Genomic DNA, 19043 nt, shown 5'->3' on the forward strand with positions numbered 1-19043 from the left:
AATATGGGCATAGGCCTATATGAGCTCGCATTTAAAACTGGAAATAATCATGTTGAATTGTTTTAATGTTCACTAGAATTCTATTAAGAAAATGTAAATTTAAAACTTAGTTTATGTTCTTTATTTACATAAACATTTTCTGGATTCTGTTATTTTTCTATATGATGCAACCAGGAATCAATGAGTTTGATAGGCTCATTGTGTATTATTAAAAGTAATTCACTCGCGCTTGTATTTTTCAGGAAAATATGTTTTATTTTAATAATTATTTTTGTTTCATGTTTTAAAATACCAGTAAGCTGAATTTTTTGCAATAACATTTAGATTTTTAGAATCGGGAATACTCGCAGTTGTTTGACAATGCATTCTCAATAAGGAAGTAAAGTGGGGGCATGCGTGCTTCCACGTTAGCCCTGAGATTACTGTAGTCTTAGTTGTATACTCGTCCAGGTACAGTAAGCCGGGTACCCAATTTGCAGTATAACGGACTTGTTTACCAAGTAGGGTAGATTTATAATTTGAAAATGGTATTGGATCTTGAGCTTTTTCGTGCCGACAAAGGTGGTAATCCAGGGAAAATAAGAGAAAATCAAGCTAAAAGATTCAAAGATGTGACTTTGGTTGACAAAGTAGTGGAACACGACACCAACTGGAGAAAGTGTAAGTTTTTCTTAGATTTCTTTTATTGTCAATTTACTGACTTTACTTTATCAACTCCCCTCCCCCCCCCCTAATAATTTATTATTTATGTCTAGATCTATATCTTGATCTAGGCCTATATTTTATAAGCCTACTAGTACTATTCTGCTATCTACTACTAGAAATCTAGATCTACAAGAGCAGCTCTCTTACTTAGAATCTAGATTCTAGTACTTAGAGGAGTTTACACTTTTCGGACACACACCAAAAATTACGTAGGACCGAACACTTCGTCGGTTTTTGGCTCATAGAAACTTTAATTAGCATGTCTCACGCGAAACCACGGCGCCTGCACGTAAACTGTTCATTTATGAACACTTCCGTGTCAAGTACTTCCGTTTCCTTTCTCAAGAATTATTTTTAGAAATTTTTTAACGTTGCATGGTACGCACATTTCTATTTTTACACCAGCCGGATGAAGTGACCTAGGGTTGGACTTAGGGGCAAAACTTGAACCAATCAATGCTTAGCTAAAAGGTTACACTATAAATAGCTTCTATATATGTATGGAACATCGTAAATGTCAAGGTTAATGGGTTTTTTCGTGCTTGAACAATAAAAAAGGGGTGTTCGCTAACTTATTTGGCCTTACATGGGAGCGGACAGCAACACAAAAATATTATTAAATAAGAATTTAGAGCATAAAAGGGGCTGGTTATTGAAGGGAAAGGGTCAAAATAAGGTCAAGAAGGCAGTGGAATGCGAAAGAGGAGGGGGAATCATGTGACCTGGCTGGCTTAGCAGCGTACTGCGCGAGCCGCAATGGCTGAATGGGATGAACTTTGGGAGTGTGGGAAAAAGGTTTTATACTATTAAAATTACCTCACAAACAATCAATAACACAATATAAATGCATATAATATATGTTTTTATTCATTAAATTGACTTTAAATTATTCTAAATGAACAAAAAGTGCTATGTCCGATGACGGGTAAAGGTGTCCGAACACATGTAAAACTGTATTACATGTGTTCGAACACACGTTAAGACCCCCCAGTCACTATAACAAGAATAGCTTAAGTTCTATGCGTATGAATACAAAATGACACACACATTATTAAAGTAGAATGGTTGCGGATAGATATGATACTTTTTTTTGTTTTCTATGTTAAGCGGTTACTGAATGAGACCGCATGGAATTTTTACGTTGCGTTTTTTCGCTATGTGTGTCCGAAAAGTGTAAGCTCCTCTAGTACTTTGACTTTACTAGAACTAGAATTCTAGAATTTCTAGAGTCAAGTTCCACCTGTGGTCACACATAGCGAAAAATTCCGAACTCCCGATTTTCATCGGGCGCTATTTTATAACCGTTTCACACAGAAACAAACCAAAAGTACTTTATTACTCCACTGCCATTCTACTCTAATATGCATGAGTTATTTTGTATTCATACGCATAGTATTTGAGATATTCATGTTTTAGTGACGAACCTCCTTGTGATCTATTTTTCCCCCTTTTTTATTTGCCTGTGGTCACCTGTCCCTGCTTGTGATCACTAGCGTATTTTTACATTTTGATCCAATTTTAATAATTGAAATAAACATTTTACTCATTTAAACATGTTGATGATTGTATAATTAATTAATAGATTTGCAAAACCAAATAATAACACGTAAATTAAATTTATTAACTACAAATTACGGATGACCCAGTGATGACTCAAGGGACGCAACCATAATAATCATATCAAAGGGACGTAACAATCCCTAACAAGACAAAACGTAACATTTGCTTCGATTAGATTGTATCTAGAGACACAAACTAGATTTAGAAGAAGTAGATGATTGAAATAATTTAAAACAACAGAAAAAATTAGAAATTATACAGGTTCTAGACTTAGCTTGAAATATAGAGCATCTAGATCTAGGCTAGTTTAGCTCAAGTCGTTGGTGACCACAGCGAGGGTAAAACAGAAAAATCGTTACCCCAGCTGTGGTCACCCCCATTTCACCACTAAGATTCTTTTAATAGCCTTAACTACAGTATTTTCAGTGTCCCGCACATAAATAAAAGCTATTTATAGTTAACCTAGTTATAAAAAGCTTTGATTGGTTGGTTTTATATATCTCATCCGGGACCTAGTGCTTTTCATAGGGGGAACTAGAGTTGCCTACGACGTCATACCTCGAAACTTGAAAATTTAAAAACTTGTCTTCCAGAAGGAGGGAAACAAAAGAATTTGACCTGGATATATTTAGAAATGGACATGTTTACAGCAGATATTGGTAGTTTCGTATAAAACATCCAAACAAATATTATATGAAGCCATAAGCAGGAATGTGACCACAGCGTGGTTTTGACAACACGAGGAACTTTACTCTAGTAGTAGTAGCAGTAGTAGATTAGCCTATCTAGATTCTAGATTGAGAATTAATGAATTAAGATTGTAGGTCCCCTACTTGTTGAAGCTAATTAACTCCAAAAATAATAATTGGCCCCTAACCTAAACCTCTCTAGATCTAAAATAAAAATTACTAAGCAGCTCTGAACTCTGGTTTTGCCTTTTGCCTCTACTCTAGCAAACTCTAGCTAGGCTAACACAACAGACCAGTAAAAGCATCATCATCTCTTTTTTAGGGGTGGGGGGTCATTGGGGCACCACAGTGGACTTCATAATTCTTCGCCATCCATCTCTGTCCTCTGCCACTTTGATTAATTCAGTGATGTGTAGCCCTGTTCAAGTCCAATCCTTGCTTGATGTCATCCATCCAATGTTGTCTTCGCCTTTCCCTTCTTCTTCCTCCTGCCACAGTGCTTTACAATATTGTTTTGGATAGTGATAGTATCAGACAGGCTGTTTGATCTTCTGACAGTAGACTCTCAACTGGACCAATTGCATTAGTAATGCTTATAGGCTTAGGCATACTCTGATAGGCTGGTGTTGCCTAACCCTCCTATCAGAAGTACTAACACTACTTGAAAACAGCAATTGATAGTGATACTGGCACAAAAGAAATTTGACTCGATTGCATTATTCTGTCCATGTTTCTTAAGTAAAGAACCAAAGAATACTCCTACACCATAGTGAAGATGACTAATGTGAAACCTAAAGTCAGTTATGTTATGACACAAACATGTGGTACTTGTGTATAAAAAACATCACACATTGAAGAATATTTATTTGTTAAATGTTAATCGCGCTACTCTTATCCTTGGATCTAACCGTAACCTAAAGTGACCCTAACAATGATACTCTGACAATAAATGAAAGCTTAATGCATTACTTTATAATTCTTAATGTGTAAGCAATAAATAAAGGTCTTGAGTTAGGATCATTGGCAGGCAAAAAGAAATCACTGTCTACCCAGTTTTTGTGGGTACCTGGCTCAAAACAGGGCAAGTTAAAGACTCCTGTAAAGATTCCTTCATACTCAGAGGTTAAAGATTCATCTCTACTACTTCTGCCATATGGACCACCATTTAAAACAGCTACCAATTGTATTTAACTTTTAAAAATGCGCTCTACATTTTTGGGTCTAATACACATCTTATATAAGTTCATATAGGCCTACCTAGTATCACCTCAAACGTCTTTAAGGTACCAATTGCAGATCAGAAAGCCTATATACACCTATACATCTCATAATCATGTATAATCACAAGTAACAACTAAACCGGTCAGTGTCTTGTTCAGACTGAAGCTGAATTGACAAAATGACTAGTTAAGGATTTAAAATTGTTAGGTTCTGAGTTAAGTTTGAGACTGGGGTTAGATTTAGTTTTGGTGTTCTTCTGTGATGCTAGTTCACATGATTAAGTCACAGAGTTTACAAGAAAATCCCCTTAGCTTATCCCTGACGATAAAGTATTGTTATCTCAATATCTGTTATGATAGCTACAGAAATATGTGCACAAAGCTAACTTGCTGACACAGATCTCCCACAAACTTGTTGAAACAAATCCCCATAGTAGGGTAACAGTGTGTCCATCCTTTAGTGTGATAATTCTAAGTTGGTGAAATTAATGATTTTAGTGTTTACATTTCAGTCTGTTAATCTGTTTTCATGCAATGTAGTTTTAGTTTTTATTATGTAGTGTGTGTGTTTGTGTGTGAAAGCTTTGAAGACATGTTAAAATCAGTTTTACAAATCTTAGTGACTGACTGTCCACTAAATGTCTGTATTTTCATTTCCATTGTAATTATCCTATAGTTAAACTTTTATAATAATGTAGGATTTCACACCAGATAAAACTTAAATCATTTATTATAATCTTTTTAAAATATGTATTTATTAAACAAATCTTTAACTGTCAACTGTATCTAAATGTTCTAGTCTCTTGCAAAAAAAATATTTATGTTGATGACTGAATTTTTGAAGCATGGGATTTTAAAAATAAACCCTACAGTAGTTATGTACTTTAGTGCTATCTTAGAATAACACTTTGTAAATATCTATTTTTAGCATTGGGTATTTCCAAAACAGTTTTTTTTTGTTAAGCCTAATAAAAGTATCAACGTTATTCCCATTGTTTAACATAAGTAATATATAGGTTCCCCAAAAATCTGTTTTCCTTGAATTAGAATATTTTGTAGAAAAAAATAAAAATAATCCTTACATTTATTACATTGTTTTCATTTAGCCATGAGTAACTTCTATTAATAGCACTACTTCATATGAACATTAACTTATTTAATTATTAAAATGATTTTTAACTGTTTTAAAAAAAATTACCAAACTTTATGAAATCAAGTATTGTGTTGTTGATATCTTATATTAACAACTGTTTACAACTCAAAGTAGATCTAGTGTGATTATTACAGTAACATCAGACAAATGTTAAAAGCTTTCCACATATCCACAAATTATCCAATATTACCAGTTTTGACAATGGACAAGACATACCTTGCTGGTCCACTAGGTGGAAAATGTTGCTATTTTGTTGATTATCATAATTGTCAAATATTTTACAATTGTCTGAGGATTGGAACTGATTCTTACAGACAATCACTAAGAAGCTGTAATTATGTAATCATACTACACAGAATAATTACATCTATATCTCTTGAAAGGTTACTCTTTGCTCTTTAACTTAGTGTCAATGTTGATTAGTTTTTCTAATACTTAACATTCAAGCATTACCTAATCCAAATATTGCCTAAATTGTGTTCTGAGGTGGTACTAGACATGGATAATGTAGGACAACTATGAATTTATCCAAATTAGATTGCCTGGCAGTGTACAGGACATGGGTCCTGTAGGACATATATTTAGGGCAATTGTCAAGAGAAAATTTGTTTGAGGGTGGGCAATAGAATCATTTAAGTTAAACATGTAAACAAAAGTCAGCATAGTATGTCTAATGCTCAATAAAAGCATTGAGAATACTCAGTAACCCAGCTGTGCTTATTGCTTGTGCTTCTATTGTTATCTTTTGTTGATCTATTGAGTTGTTTACATTTCTTGTTTACTTTCAGTGCGCTACAAGGCAGATTTACTGAACAAACTCAAGAATGTTTGCAGTAAGGAGATAGGAGACAAAATGAAGGTGTGTTCTGGTTGTTGGACTAGCTTTATTATTGATCAATTATTACAGCCAGCCCTTTGATTTTGTTGTGAACATGTAATGACTTATTTGATTTTGTTGTGAACATGTAATGACTTATTTGATTTTGTTCCAACATTCAACAGAATAAGCAGCCAGTAGGGGATGATGAGACTATACCAGCTGGTATCTTAGAAGACCTTGAAAACTTAACTGTGGAAAAGCTGCAGGTTTGATTTATGTGTTGGCATACATTGTTCTTGGCTTATAAACTAAACCACACACATTTTTGTTTTGGCTTATAACCTAAACCACATACATTTTTCTTGACTTACAACCTAAACCACATACATTTTTCTTGGCTTATAACCTAAACCACACACATTTTTTTTTTGGGCCTATAACCTAAGCAACACATTTTTTTTTTGGGCTTATAACCTATAAATCACATACATTTTTCTTGGCATATAACCTAAACCACACACATTTTTCTTGGTTATAACCTAAACCACAAACATTTTTCTTGGTTATAACCTAAACCACACACATTTTCCTTGGCATATAACCTAAACCACATACATTTTTCTTAACCTATAACCTAAATCACATGTTTTTCTTGACTTATAACCTAAACCACATATATTTTTCTTGACTTATAACCTAAACCACATACATTTTTCTTGGCATATAACCTAAACCACATACATTTTTCTTAACCTGTAACCTAAATCACATGTTTTTCTTGACTTAAAACCTACACATATATTTTTCTTGACTTATAACCTAAACCACATATATTTTTCCTCCCACAGCCCCTGACTGTGACACAGATTAAAAAAGTTCGTCTAACCATTGATAGTCAGATGAAAGAAAATGACGCCCAGCTTTTGGTAGAAGAAAAAGAAAGGAACGAGTCTCTGAAAGAAATTGGCAACCTGTTGCATGACTCATGCATCATCAGCAATAATGAGGTATCTATTTGCTTCTACCTTGGTTAAAGGTTTAGATATCTATTGGCTCCTACCTTGGTTAAAGGTTTAGATATCTATTGGCTCCTACCTTGGTTAAAGGTTTAGATATCTATTGGCTCCTACCAGGGTTAAAGATTTAGTTATCTATTGACTCCTACCTTGGTTAAAAGTTTAGATATCTATTGGCTCCTTCCTCATACCTAGTTAAAGATTTAGGTATCTATGTGCTCCCACCTGGGGTAGAGATTTTTTACACACATTTTGTGATCTGGATGTTGACTCATTCTTTGTTATGTAGTTGCTATGCAGTAATTCCTCTGTGTATTGAAGTCCATATACAAATTTCTGTCTACTTAACTGTATGTAATAATATCTCAGCTTACTTCCATTCTGTGTACTGTGTAGCAATATCTCTATGTAACCTTCCTGTAGGATGACAATGGTGTGGAGAGAACATTTGGTGATATAGAGACTAAGAAGAAATACTCCCATGTAGACTTGGTGGTGATGATTGATGGTGCAGACAATGAGAGGGGGGCTGTCACGGCAGGGGGCAGAGGCTACTTTCTCAAGGTAAGTTTTTTTTTTTTACTAAATGTTGTGCTGAAGGGGGAAATCTTTTTTAGTAGCTCTTGTACTGTAAGAGTACCTTTAAGTTCTTAATTTGTATTTAAATTGGCTAATTGTAATTACTGTACAGATATTGCTCAGCTAGTGCACACAAGTATTTAGATTTTTCTGCATTGAAGATTTTTTAAAGTTTACTAAGCTATCCCAACAGGTTACAAAAGCACTATTGATTTATGTATTCAATACAGTAGTTAGTGATATTAATGTTACTATGTAAAAAATGTCTGTGGTTTTTGTCAGGGACCTTTGGTGTTTATGGAGCAAGCTTTGATCAACCTAGCCATGTCCATGCTACACACTAAAGGCTACACACCACTGTACACACCTTTCTTTATGCGTAAAGAGGTGATGCAAGAGGTGGCCCAGCTGTCACAGTTTGATGAGGAACTGTACAAGGTATGCTGGCTATTGATTAGGTTTCAATCTCTCATGTGGCTAGATGCTGCAGTTTTCTCAATGTTTGTTTACATTGTTGTAATCTATGGCCAATTCATCAGCTGCTTAAGCCTCTTTAACTCTGTGTATGTGTGTTTACAGGTTGTTGTAAAAACCTCTTTGACTCTGTGTATGTGTGTTTACAGGTAGTTGGAAAAACCTCTTTGACTCTGTGTATGTGTGTTTACAGGTAGTTGGAAAAACCTCTTTAACTCTGTGTATGTGTGTTTACAGGTAGTTGGAAAAACCTCTTTAACTCTGTGTTTGTGTGTTTACAGGTAGTTGGAAAAACCTCTTTGACTCTGTGTATGTGTGTTTACAGGTAGTTGGAAAAGCCTCTGACAAAGAGAAAGAGAGTGATTTGGATGAGAAATACTTGATCGCCACATCAGAGCAGCCCATCGCATCATTCCACCGCGACGAATGGATCCCAACAGAGTCCCTACCTATCAAGTATATGGGCTACTCCACATGTTTCAGACAGGAGGCTGGGTCCCACGGACGAGACACTAGGGGGATCTTCCGTGTCCATCAGTTTGAAAAAGTAAGTTGATACGAACACAAGTTGTTTCCTATGTAAATTATGTACTGAATTTGATCAAAGGATGTGCTTTATTCTTATACATGAGGAGACACTGGTGTGCATTTGATGAAATGGTGTGCTCTAATAAATATTTTCAAATTGTGTGCCCTAACAAATATGGTCAAATGGTATGATCATGTATAATAATTTTAGTCAGTTGATGTGCTGTACGGTCCCATTTGTTGTCTAGGTTGAACAGTTCTGCATTACCTCCCCTGAAGATAACAAGTCATGGGAGATGTTTGAGGAGATGATTGGCAATGCTGAAGAGTTCACTAAAGCATTGGGCATCCCCTACAGGGTAGTCAACATTGTCTCAGGTTAGGTCAGCTACACTGTCTCAGGTTAGGTCAGCTACACATATAGGCTCAGGTTAGGTCAGCTACACTGTCTCAGGTTAGGTCAGCTACACATATAGGCTCAGGTTAGGTCAGCTACACTGTCTCAGGTTAGGTCAGCTACACTGTCTCAGGTTAGGTCAGCTACACTCTTGGCTTTTGTCTAATGCATGAGGCTTCAAGGGCTGTTAAGCTCAAACACAGTGTCCAGCAAAAATAAAGTTAGGTCTTCATTTTCCTAGTTATTTAAAACATTTATTTAAAATTCAACTAATTGCCCAGTTTGACCAAAGTTAATTTTTTAACCCAGGAGAGTTGAACAATGCAGCAGCCAAAAAGTTTGACCTGGAGGCCTGGTTTCCTGGGTCCGCAGCTTTCAGGGAGCTGGTGTCCTGCTCAAACTGTTTGGACTACCAGTCCAGGCGCTTGAGGATCAGATATGGGCAGACCAAGAAAATGGGGCAAGAGGTGAGGAACATTTTCAGTCAGGTTTTTATGTGAATAATATAAACACTAGCAGGGATGAACTTGCTGGTTAGTGCTTACTTATTTTCACTGAATGAGGCTAGGTACATACTCATGTCTAAATGCTTTTTGTCACGCCACATCCTACTTTACAGTTTTAATAGCTAAATCACATATTCCCATGATTTTAAATAACAACTTAATAGTATGAAACCCAGAAGTTTTTCTCTAGTTTGATTGATAATTGAGATATTTTGGTTGTTGCTAAAAACTCATTTTTTCATGGACAGTAATAATTATAAAAATTTAGCTACTAAAAATTGTATCTTCATGGCCAGTTTAAAAATAATTACATACACAAATCAGGGTTGCATCCCTTTTTTTTAGGGTCAACTGAAAAGTAAAGCCTCGGGCAGAAATGAACAGTTTTTAACTTTTTATCCATGAACACAATTTTACTCATTCACCTTGTACTTATTTAGTTGTCTCATGTCAATATGTTACCATTTGTATCATTCTAGACCAGCTTTGTCCACATGCTCAACGCCACCATGTGTGCCACCACTAGGGTTCTCTGTGCTATATTAGAGAACTATCAAACAGAAGACGGAGTTATAGTTCCTGAAGCTCTCAGGAAGTTTATGCCCCCTGGTAACTATGTTTGCCTTGTTACTTGAATGTTTATTAAAAAAAACTATTTTGTTACAACTTATGAACAGTAGTCAATCATGTTACTATTTAGTAAACTATAATAATAATTCTGTATCTATTGTAGGCTACAATGAAAAGATTCCATTTGTGAAGCCTGCCCCCATTGAGGAAGAAGCAAAGAAAAAGAAAGGAAAAAAAGAAAAACAGCCCCCTGCTGAACCACTAGAACAATAAACTTACCCACCCCTTTCACTCTCAGATATTTATTTGTTGTCAATAATTTTACCAGTTACTGTATACAAGCTTGTATAATTGTTTTCTTTTTGAACAAGATATTAATTTTGTTATCTCAAGTTATTTGCTGGATATATCACTTTCATTTATGGCCTTAACCCCAAATTTACTTTGCGCGTAGTTGTAATACAATAAGACATCTGTTTTGTTTGATCAGAGCTACTACCATAGACAGTAATCCACACCCTCTTCATTTGTCCATTTTTACAAGTCACATATTTTTCATTTGTAAACCTTGAAATGAAATGTTTATTTGTATTTCTCATTTACACTACAAGTATAGATTTTGAGGTACCAGAATTGGGTGATGCTGTATTTTTGTTGCTGGTTTAAAAAGTTCCAAGGCTTGTTAGTAGAACCAGTGGTTACATTAACAAATTAAAGTAATGGTGAGGAGAGATTTTAATCTGCCCTGTGATGTAGATGTTAGGTTTAACTGGTATCACAAATTTTAACATTGTGTTAATTTTGTCCTGTTGTTTTTGTGACAATGGTAAGAGGTAATGCTCTTTTAAGGTAAAATTTTAATTAGGATTTAAGTAATAGCTCAATTACATCGCAATGCAGACAGATTTTTATTTCTGACTAGTCTGTTTTGACCATGAGAAATTTGGGCTAGTATTGTCTTGTCAATCTGTTGCAGTACTTAAATGATTACACATAAAGTGGTTATGTATAAGATTTTTGGGTTGTGTGGTGATGTGTATTAACAAAGTGACTGTTTTAAAATTAAAGATTATTCAATTGATTTTTTTTATTGATTCAATTTGAGATAGTGTGAAAGTGTGTTTGATTTTTTAATTTAAAAAAGTTAGTTGCAAAAAACTAGTTGCTGTGGTTGCAATTCCTAGAGCTGGTTTTAAAGAAATTCTAAATTGTGTGCAAATATGTAATTCCTAGATTAACTAACAAGGTACTTGACTTAATGACTAACTTATGGGGGCAGCAGGTGTATAATTAGCTACATATCTGCTCTACAGAATGTCTCTGCTTAAGTTAAGCTATCAAAATATTGAGTTGGTATGAATAATTAACGGACAGAATTTTCAGTAGTGATGGCCATGGTCATTAAATATCACCACTGGAGCCCGCTCAGCTTAATAAAAGTGTTGTGTAAAAAGAATTAAAATAACAAAACATGTTGCACCCAGGGAATACAAAACATTTCCAGTGTTAAGTTTTGTACTCTATTGTGACACATCTCTCTTAAAATCACCTTTGTCACAATAAGCACGTGGTATGTTGTTTTAGCAAATGGCAAGGTGTCCCGGTAAATGACGTGTCAAAAAAATCTCTGTTGACACAACTTTCGATCAACCGTCTGAGAAATTGGAGAATTGTCCAAAAAAGCCACAAGAAGGCCCTTCAGCCGCCGATTTAAAGCTATTGCTACAAACATAGGGGTCGTCCATAAATGACATCACATTCATGAGAAGGGGGGTCCGTAATTTTCTGACGGTGTGTGATGGGGGGGGGGGGGGTGTTCAGATCATCAGATGGTGTGACGTCACACTTTTTCATTATAAAAAAGCAATATTAGAAAACGAATTTTAGCAGTTATTTCACATTTTAGAAAACTGATTTAATAAATTTGTAATAGGAATTGTTTTAAATTCTCTATGTTGACAGAGTTCAGACAAGATTTTGGAAAAATATCGTATTTTAAGAAAAACTGCAATTTTGTAGGCTGAGGTGTGACGTCATTTTAGGGGGGGGGGTCTAGCTTTTTGTGACAATGTGTGACTGAGGGAAGGGGGAGGTAAAAATCGCCCAAAAAAGCTGGAGGTCATTTACGGATGACCTCATAACCGTTAGTAGGACCCACCATTTCCAAAAAAAAAAAAAAAAAAAAAAAAAAAAGTTTCTAAAGGGAGACTACCAAATAAAATTTTAAAAGCTCGGTTACCTTTCTAATATAAATGCTGTTGCAAGGAAATGCATAACTCATTTTGTCTAGAACAGGCAATGATTTGTAGCCAGTGTTTCTTTCAGGAATCTCTTGGGGGGTGGGGATGATTATCGCCCCCACCCGAACGAAATACAATTTATATCGAAAATATGTACTTTTACCAGCGCGTGCCCCCCCCCCCCCCTCCGGAAAATTTAGTCCGCCCTCTCCCACTACAGCTTTGAGTATCCCACCCCCTCCCTTCGAGAAAAAAGCCTTCAAGAAACATTGTTGGTAACCCATTTCAGTGGCCATCTTAATTAATTATAATAATTATAATACGACCTGCCCTTTCAGTTGTATTGTTGAGATATTATCATTTTCCCGATCTCACGTACTTACTTTGTAGGCCTATTATTTTACATGCCTATTCATTTGGATCTATGTTTTTATTTAACATTCATCAGATTTTTTATACACGACACATCTATGTTAACCAACTCTCTGTTGTGTTGGTGAAAGTGAGAGGAGGGTGGGGAGAACCAAAACATTTTATGTTTATTAGCCTCGTGTGTCACAGATCGTAACGTTGACCTAATAATTTGATTTGTTGGTCAGTTTAAAAAAACAACCAATATTACCATTGAATTCACTGAATTGTTGTGTGTAGAAATACAGACCTAGATCTAGACTAGGTGAGTTGGTGTTCACATACCGCGCACATCGTATGGTCACTTGCATGGGTGAAGGCTTACTGCGCGGTCAGTTGGTAGACACAGACTACAGAAGCAGAGACGCTAAAAAGTGCAGAAAAAAATGATTGCCAAGATAAGTTCATTTATTAACATTTAGATCTAGATCTATAGTCTATATTATATTTTATAATATATATTTATTCCTAAATTTAAAATTAGAATAATATAGTTTCAAAGTCAATCAAGGTAGGCCACACATAGATCTAGATTCTAGAAGTTTTAAAAATTCATTTAAATTTAAAATGTAAAACTGACCTATTGATGAACTCCTGTCTAATGTCTTTTGTTTAACCTTATCTCCTGTTAATTTATCTTTTGTAATATTTCTGCATTTTTCGTATATTCATTCAATTAAAGTTTCAAGGCTCGCCTGTCTATATGTATTATCATTAAGTAATATGTAGACTACCATTTTAAATTTTGTAATTCACTAGAATACAGATCTAAATCTAGATCTCTGCTGCTTCACTTTTTCATTTTTATATAGACTCTCTACTAATCAATCATTGATTAATCATCACATTACTGAAGGACCTTAACTTAAATGTTTTAAAGTTATTATTACTTGATTATAGTTATAGTTAAACACTGCAGTGTTGCATATGGGTATTTGAATAAATAGTTTAAGATAAAAATATTTAGCCTACTATTAGGCCTATAATTTTTAGATTTTATATTTATTCTAAGTTTATTATGCAGTATTTTTTTTCCATCATAACTAAACTAATGATGTATCTTTATTATTTTGTTTTGATTAATTAAACAATTAATAATTATATATAGGCCTACTGTAGTATTTAATATTTATATCTTATCTATCTTTCATCTATTTGCCTACAGGCCTTTATATTAAGGGCTAGATCTATATAATTAAATTAGGCCTATAATTTTTAGTTTTTATATTTATTCTAAGTTTATTATGCAGTATTTTTTTCCCATCATAACTAAACTAATGATGTATCTTTATTATTTTGTTTTGATTAATTAAACAATTAATAATTATATATACTGTAGTATTGAATATTTATATCTTATCTATCTTCCATCTATTTGCCTACAGGCCTTTATATTAAGGCCTAGATCTATATAATTAATATAGGCCTACACTATATACAGGATGCTAAATGTTATAACCTAATCATGGATTACTTTCTTTAATTTGTTAACTATTTATTCTTTAAATTTCTATTTAAATTAAAAACGACAATGACTATCAGACACTATTTTTCTTGTTAAAAAATGCCTGTACAAATGTAATGTCAAATTTATATACTAGTTACATGTGTACTAACCATTGTAAATTTATTTTAGCAATTTTATGAATTGAACGATCACACACAACAGCAGGAGTATTTGAATTTAGGGCTACTATCTCTATAGAATAACATTACTGTCAACTTTTAAAATATTAAACTTTTTAGAAAACTGATAATAATTATCCAATTAGTAATTTAATTGATTTACTCTACTAACCAATGTGTTTTTAGGTCTATGAATTTAAAGTTTATCACTGTTTTACATATTTTTATATATATTCCATATTCCATTCCTATACATACATGATATATAATGTTTAACTCTGGTCTATAATAAATTTGTTTGAATATTTCAGATATAAAATTGGTCTCTAGTTACTAATTACTTAATTATAAAAATAATTTAATCTATTTTCAACTATTTTTTATATTTATTTATAGTGTTGGGTATAACTTTGCTTTGTCATAAATATAACAAAACACTTGACTTTGTTTCCTACATGAATATCTGACAAGTTTAGGTTTGATTCTTGTATGAGTATCCTAGAGCATTTTACTTATGTTTCCTACATCTATATGAATATCCCATAACTTTTTTTTTCAGCTTTTGTTATATAAATACAAGCACTCTTAAAAAGCCTCTTTGTATTCTTTGTTTTCCTTCATACATTTATATCCCAGTATGATTAGATGATTTTACAGCTCTTTAAAGCTTATGGCAGTTGTATTTATGACATTTTTGTGTTTCTAATTATTTTTCAGGAAATATTAAGATTATATTTGGTATTATGTTGGCTGCTTTTCTTTTTTTTCTCCAAAAGAATGTTTATTTAATATTTCTTCTCTATTGCTTGATAACATTTATTATTTTTGATGTCAAATATTATTTAATTTCTGTTTGACAAGACTCGATTAAGTTAAGTTTTGAGTTTAATATACATTTAATTTTGTTGGACCTTTTTATATTTAAGAATAAATATCTTTTACTCTTCCAGGTTTCTTTTTGCCAGACATTTTAAAAATCAAAAAGTAAAATTTTGTAGATTCCAGGTCATGGATTTAAGATCAGTGTATCTGTCTTAAGAAAGTGATCATTACTTCTCTGCAGGTATGAGCTGCTAGTCTGAGAGATCAGGCAGTTGGATCCAGGTAAAGACAAGCCTCAAGCAGATTGGTTAATCTTTGATGTGAAAACTTACAATGTTCTAATAGTTTAACATATTGATGTACTTTAGCATTTATTGTTTGTAAACCACAGGTACAGCAAAAATGGAGACCAACAGGACTTCAATCAAAGCAAGAGGAGACCATGAGAACTTTGTTGGACCAAGGGGAGACCACATGGACTACATTGGACCAAGGGGAGATCACAAGGACTCCATTGCACCAAGGGGAGATTAAAAGGACTTCATTGCACCAAGGGGAGATTACAAGGACTTCATTGCACCAAGGGGAGACCACAAGGACTTCAGTGGACCAAGGGGAGATTACAAGGACTGCAAGGGGAGAACATTCATTTGTTTTATACATTGTGTTTACAAGTAGTGCTGAGGATAAACTCTGCACTAAAATAAAATCTACAGCTTGGATGAAAACCTACAGCAAACCATCTTGTCTGTTTACAGTTTCAAGTAAATCATCTTGCCTTTTTACATAATCAAGCAAATCACCTTGCCTGTTCACAGCTTCAAGCAAACCATCTTGCCTGTTCACAGCTTCAAGCAAACCATCTTGCCTGTTCACAGCTTCAAGCAAACCATCTTGCCTGTTCACAGCTTCAAGCAAACCATCTTGCCTGTTCACAGCTTCAAGCAAACCATCTTGCCTGTTCACAGCTTCAAGCAAACCATCTTGCCTGTTCACAGCTTCAAGCAAACCATCTTGCCTGTTTACAGCTTCAAGCAAATTATCGTGCCTGCTTACAGCTTCAAGCAAACCATCTTGTCTGCTTACAGCTTCCAGCAAAACACCTTGTCTGCTTACAGCTTCAAGCAAATCTTCTTACCAGTTTACAGTTTCAAGCAAATCTTGTATGCTTCCAGCAATCCTGTCCAGATGCTAGATGACCTCAGATCTGTACACAAATAAGCTCAGAGCAGGCTAATCATAAAATAATCTCCAAGCAAACCATCTGTTGCCTACATCAACAGCTCAGAGCATACTCACTTTACAACAGTCATGTATTGTGTCAGCTAAATTAAGTTGTCATGAATTTTTCAACTAAACTGATGTCAGGCAATATTTCAACTGATTTCATTTTCAAGCTAATCAGTTTTTGTTAAAGCCTGTGATCTACTTCATATTTAAAGTGTGTTCTAGTAGAGCTTGTGTGTGTAAAAATAGACAAAAGTTTGCTAATTCAATGTATGGAACCAAGTGGATTAACAACTTTGGAGTTGTGTCCCTTACTCAAGAAACATTTTCTATTTAGCAACATGGATTCAAGTGCAAAGCTATAACATATTTTTGTTCAATAATGTCTGATCAATGCATTTTATGTATGGTCATTTACATGAATGTTTCTTCAACTCAAGTTAAGCATGCAAATCTGTTTTCAGATATAAAACGTGCCTAATGGTTTTTCTTATCTCCTCTGTGGCTTTTACTCCAGACAGGTGTTTGTGTTTGGCTGGAATAGTTTGCTGAATCTGGCATTCAGTTGGGTCTCTGGCATTCAGTGGGTCTCTGGCATTCAGTTGGGTCACGTCATTGAGTTGGGTCACGTCATTGAGTTGGGTCACGTCATTGAGTTGGGTCACGTCATTGAGTTGGGTCACGTCATTGAGTTGGGTCACGTCATTGAGTTGGGTCACGTCATTGAGTTGGGTCACGTCATTGAGTTGGGTCAGGTCATTGAGTTGGGTCAGGTCATTGAGTTGGGTCACGTCATTGAGTTGGGTCACGTCATTGAGTTGGGTCACGTCATTGAGTTGGGTCAGGTCATTGAGTTGGGTCACGTCATTGAGTTGGGTCACGTCATTGAGTTGGGTCACGTCATTGAGTTGGGTCACGTCATTGAGTTGGGTCACGTCATTGAGTTGGGTCACGTCATTGAGTTGGGTCAGGTCATTGAGTTGGGTCACGTCATTGAGTTGGGTCACGTCATTGAGTTGGGTCACGTCATTGAGTTGGGTCACGTCATTGAGTTGGGTCAGGTCATTGAGTTGGGTCAGGTCATTGAGTTGGGTCACGTCATTGAGTTGGGTCACGTCATTGAGTTGGGTCAGGTCATTGAGTTGGGTCACGTCATTGAGTTGGGTCACGTCATTGAGTTGGGTCACGTCATTGAGTTGGGTCACGTCATTGAGTTGGGTCACGTCATTGAGTTGGGTCACGTCATTGAGTTGGGTCACGTCATTGAGTTGGGTCACGTCATTGAGTTGGGTCACGTCATTGAGTTGGGTCACGTCATTGAGTTGGGTCACGTCATTGAGTTGGGTCACGTCATTGAGTTGGGTCACGTCATTGAGTTGGGTCACGTCATTGAGTTGGGTCACGTCATTGAGTTGGGTCACGTCATTGAGTTGGGTCACGTCATTGAGTTGGGTCACGTCTTTCAGCTGAGATGTTATTTGCTGTCATGTCATTTAATTGGGTTTTTGTGTCTGCATATTTTATATCTACCATTCTCATATCACTCTCTGAACAGATTCTGCCTACAAACTGTATTGCTAAACTATAAGAAATCTGTATGCTTAACTATAGTGTAATGTTGTTCAGTTGATGACTATGTACTGCTGTAACTTCACATTTGATTCTCCAAAACTGTAGTAAAAAACTATCCTATTTGTTTCACTATGGTGACTAGGGGTGACACAAGTATCCAATCATTTAAATGTATGCTTGATTTATTGCTAGTATGTTGCCGCTATACCTGTATTGTTAACACTATACATGTATGCTAGGGTTGCTACTTTGCCTTTATGCTAGTGTTGCCACTACCTGTATGTTAGTGTTGCCACTATTCCTGTATGTTGCCACTATACCTGAATACTAGTGAGTTGCCACTTTACCCGTATGCTAGTTTTGCCACTATAATTGTATGCTAGTGTTGCCACTATACCTGTATGTTAGCATGTGTTGCCACTGTACCTGTATGCTACTGTGTTGCCACTGTACCTGTATGTTAGAGTGTGTTGCCACTATACCTGTATGCAAGTGTTGCCACTATACCTGTATGCAAGTGTTGCCACTATACCTGTATGTCAGCGTTGCCACAATACCTGTATGCTAGTGTTGCCACTATACCTGTATGCTGTGTGTTGCCACTATACCTGTATGCTAGTGTTGCCACTATACCTGTATGCTAGTGTGTTGCTACTATACTCGTATGCTACTGTTGCCACTATACCTGTATGCTAGCGTTGCCACTATACCTGTATGCTAGCGTTGCCACTATACTCGTATGCTAGCATTGCCACTATACCTGAATGCTAGTGTTGCCACTATACCTGTATGCTATAACATTGCCACTATACCTGAATGCTAGTGTGTTGCTATTATACTCGTATGCTACTGTTGCCACTATACCTGTATGCTAGCGTTGCCACTATACCTGTATGCTAGTGTTGCCACTATACCTGTATGCTAGTGT

General features: G+C 35.3%; 1 protein-coding gene across 1 annotated transcript; it reads left to right on the forward strand.

Moving 5' to 3' along the window:
- Window positions 1-358: 358 nt before the first annotated feature.
- On the forward strand, window positions 359-11298 carry LOC131934662 (serine--tRNA ligase, cytoplasmic). Its single transcript, XM_059290740.1, has 11 exons — window positions 359-660; window positions 6116-6186; window positions 6330-6413; window positions 6996-7154; window positions 7587-7727; window positions 8025-8180; window positions 8542-8763; window positions 8993-9122; window positions 9451-9608; window positions 10127-10256; window positions 10381-11298. The coding sequence occupies exons 1-11, from the start codon at window positions 525-527 to the stop codon at window positions 10488-10490; spliced, it is 1497 nt and encodes a 498-aa protein (XP_059146723.1). The 5' UTR covers window positions 359-524; the 3' UTR covers window positions 10491-11298.
- The last annotated feature ends 7745 nt before the right edge of the window (window positions 11299-19043 follow it).

The sequence above is a fragment of the Physella acuta genome, unplaced genomic scaffold (assembly GCF_028476545.2).
Source record: "Physella acuta isolate Inbredline_101_S28 unplaced genomic scaffold, ASM2847654v3 ptg000115l, whole genome shotgun sequence".
NCBI lineage: Eukaryota > Metazoa > Mollusca > Gastropoda > Physidae > Physella > Physella acuta.

What these genes read in the sequence shown, in the direction of transcription:
- LOC131934662 (XM_059290740.1), top strand. Translation starts at nt 525, where the DNA reads ATGGTATTGGATCTTGAGCTTTTTCGTGCCGACAAAGGTGGTAATCCA. An exon ending in GCAGAGGCTACTTTCTCAAG is followed by an intron (nt 7,728 to 8,024) that starts GTAAGTTTTTTT and finishes GGTTTTTGTCAG; the next exon opens with GGACCTTTGGTGTTTATGGA. An exon ending in CAGGAAGTTTATGCCCCCTG is followed by an intron (nt 10,257 to 10,380) that starts GTAACTATGTTT and finishes TATCTATTGTAG; the next exon opens with GCTACAATGAAAAGATTCCA.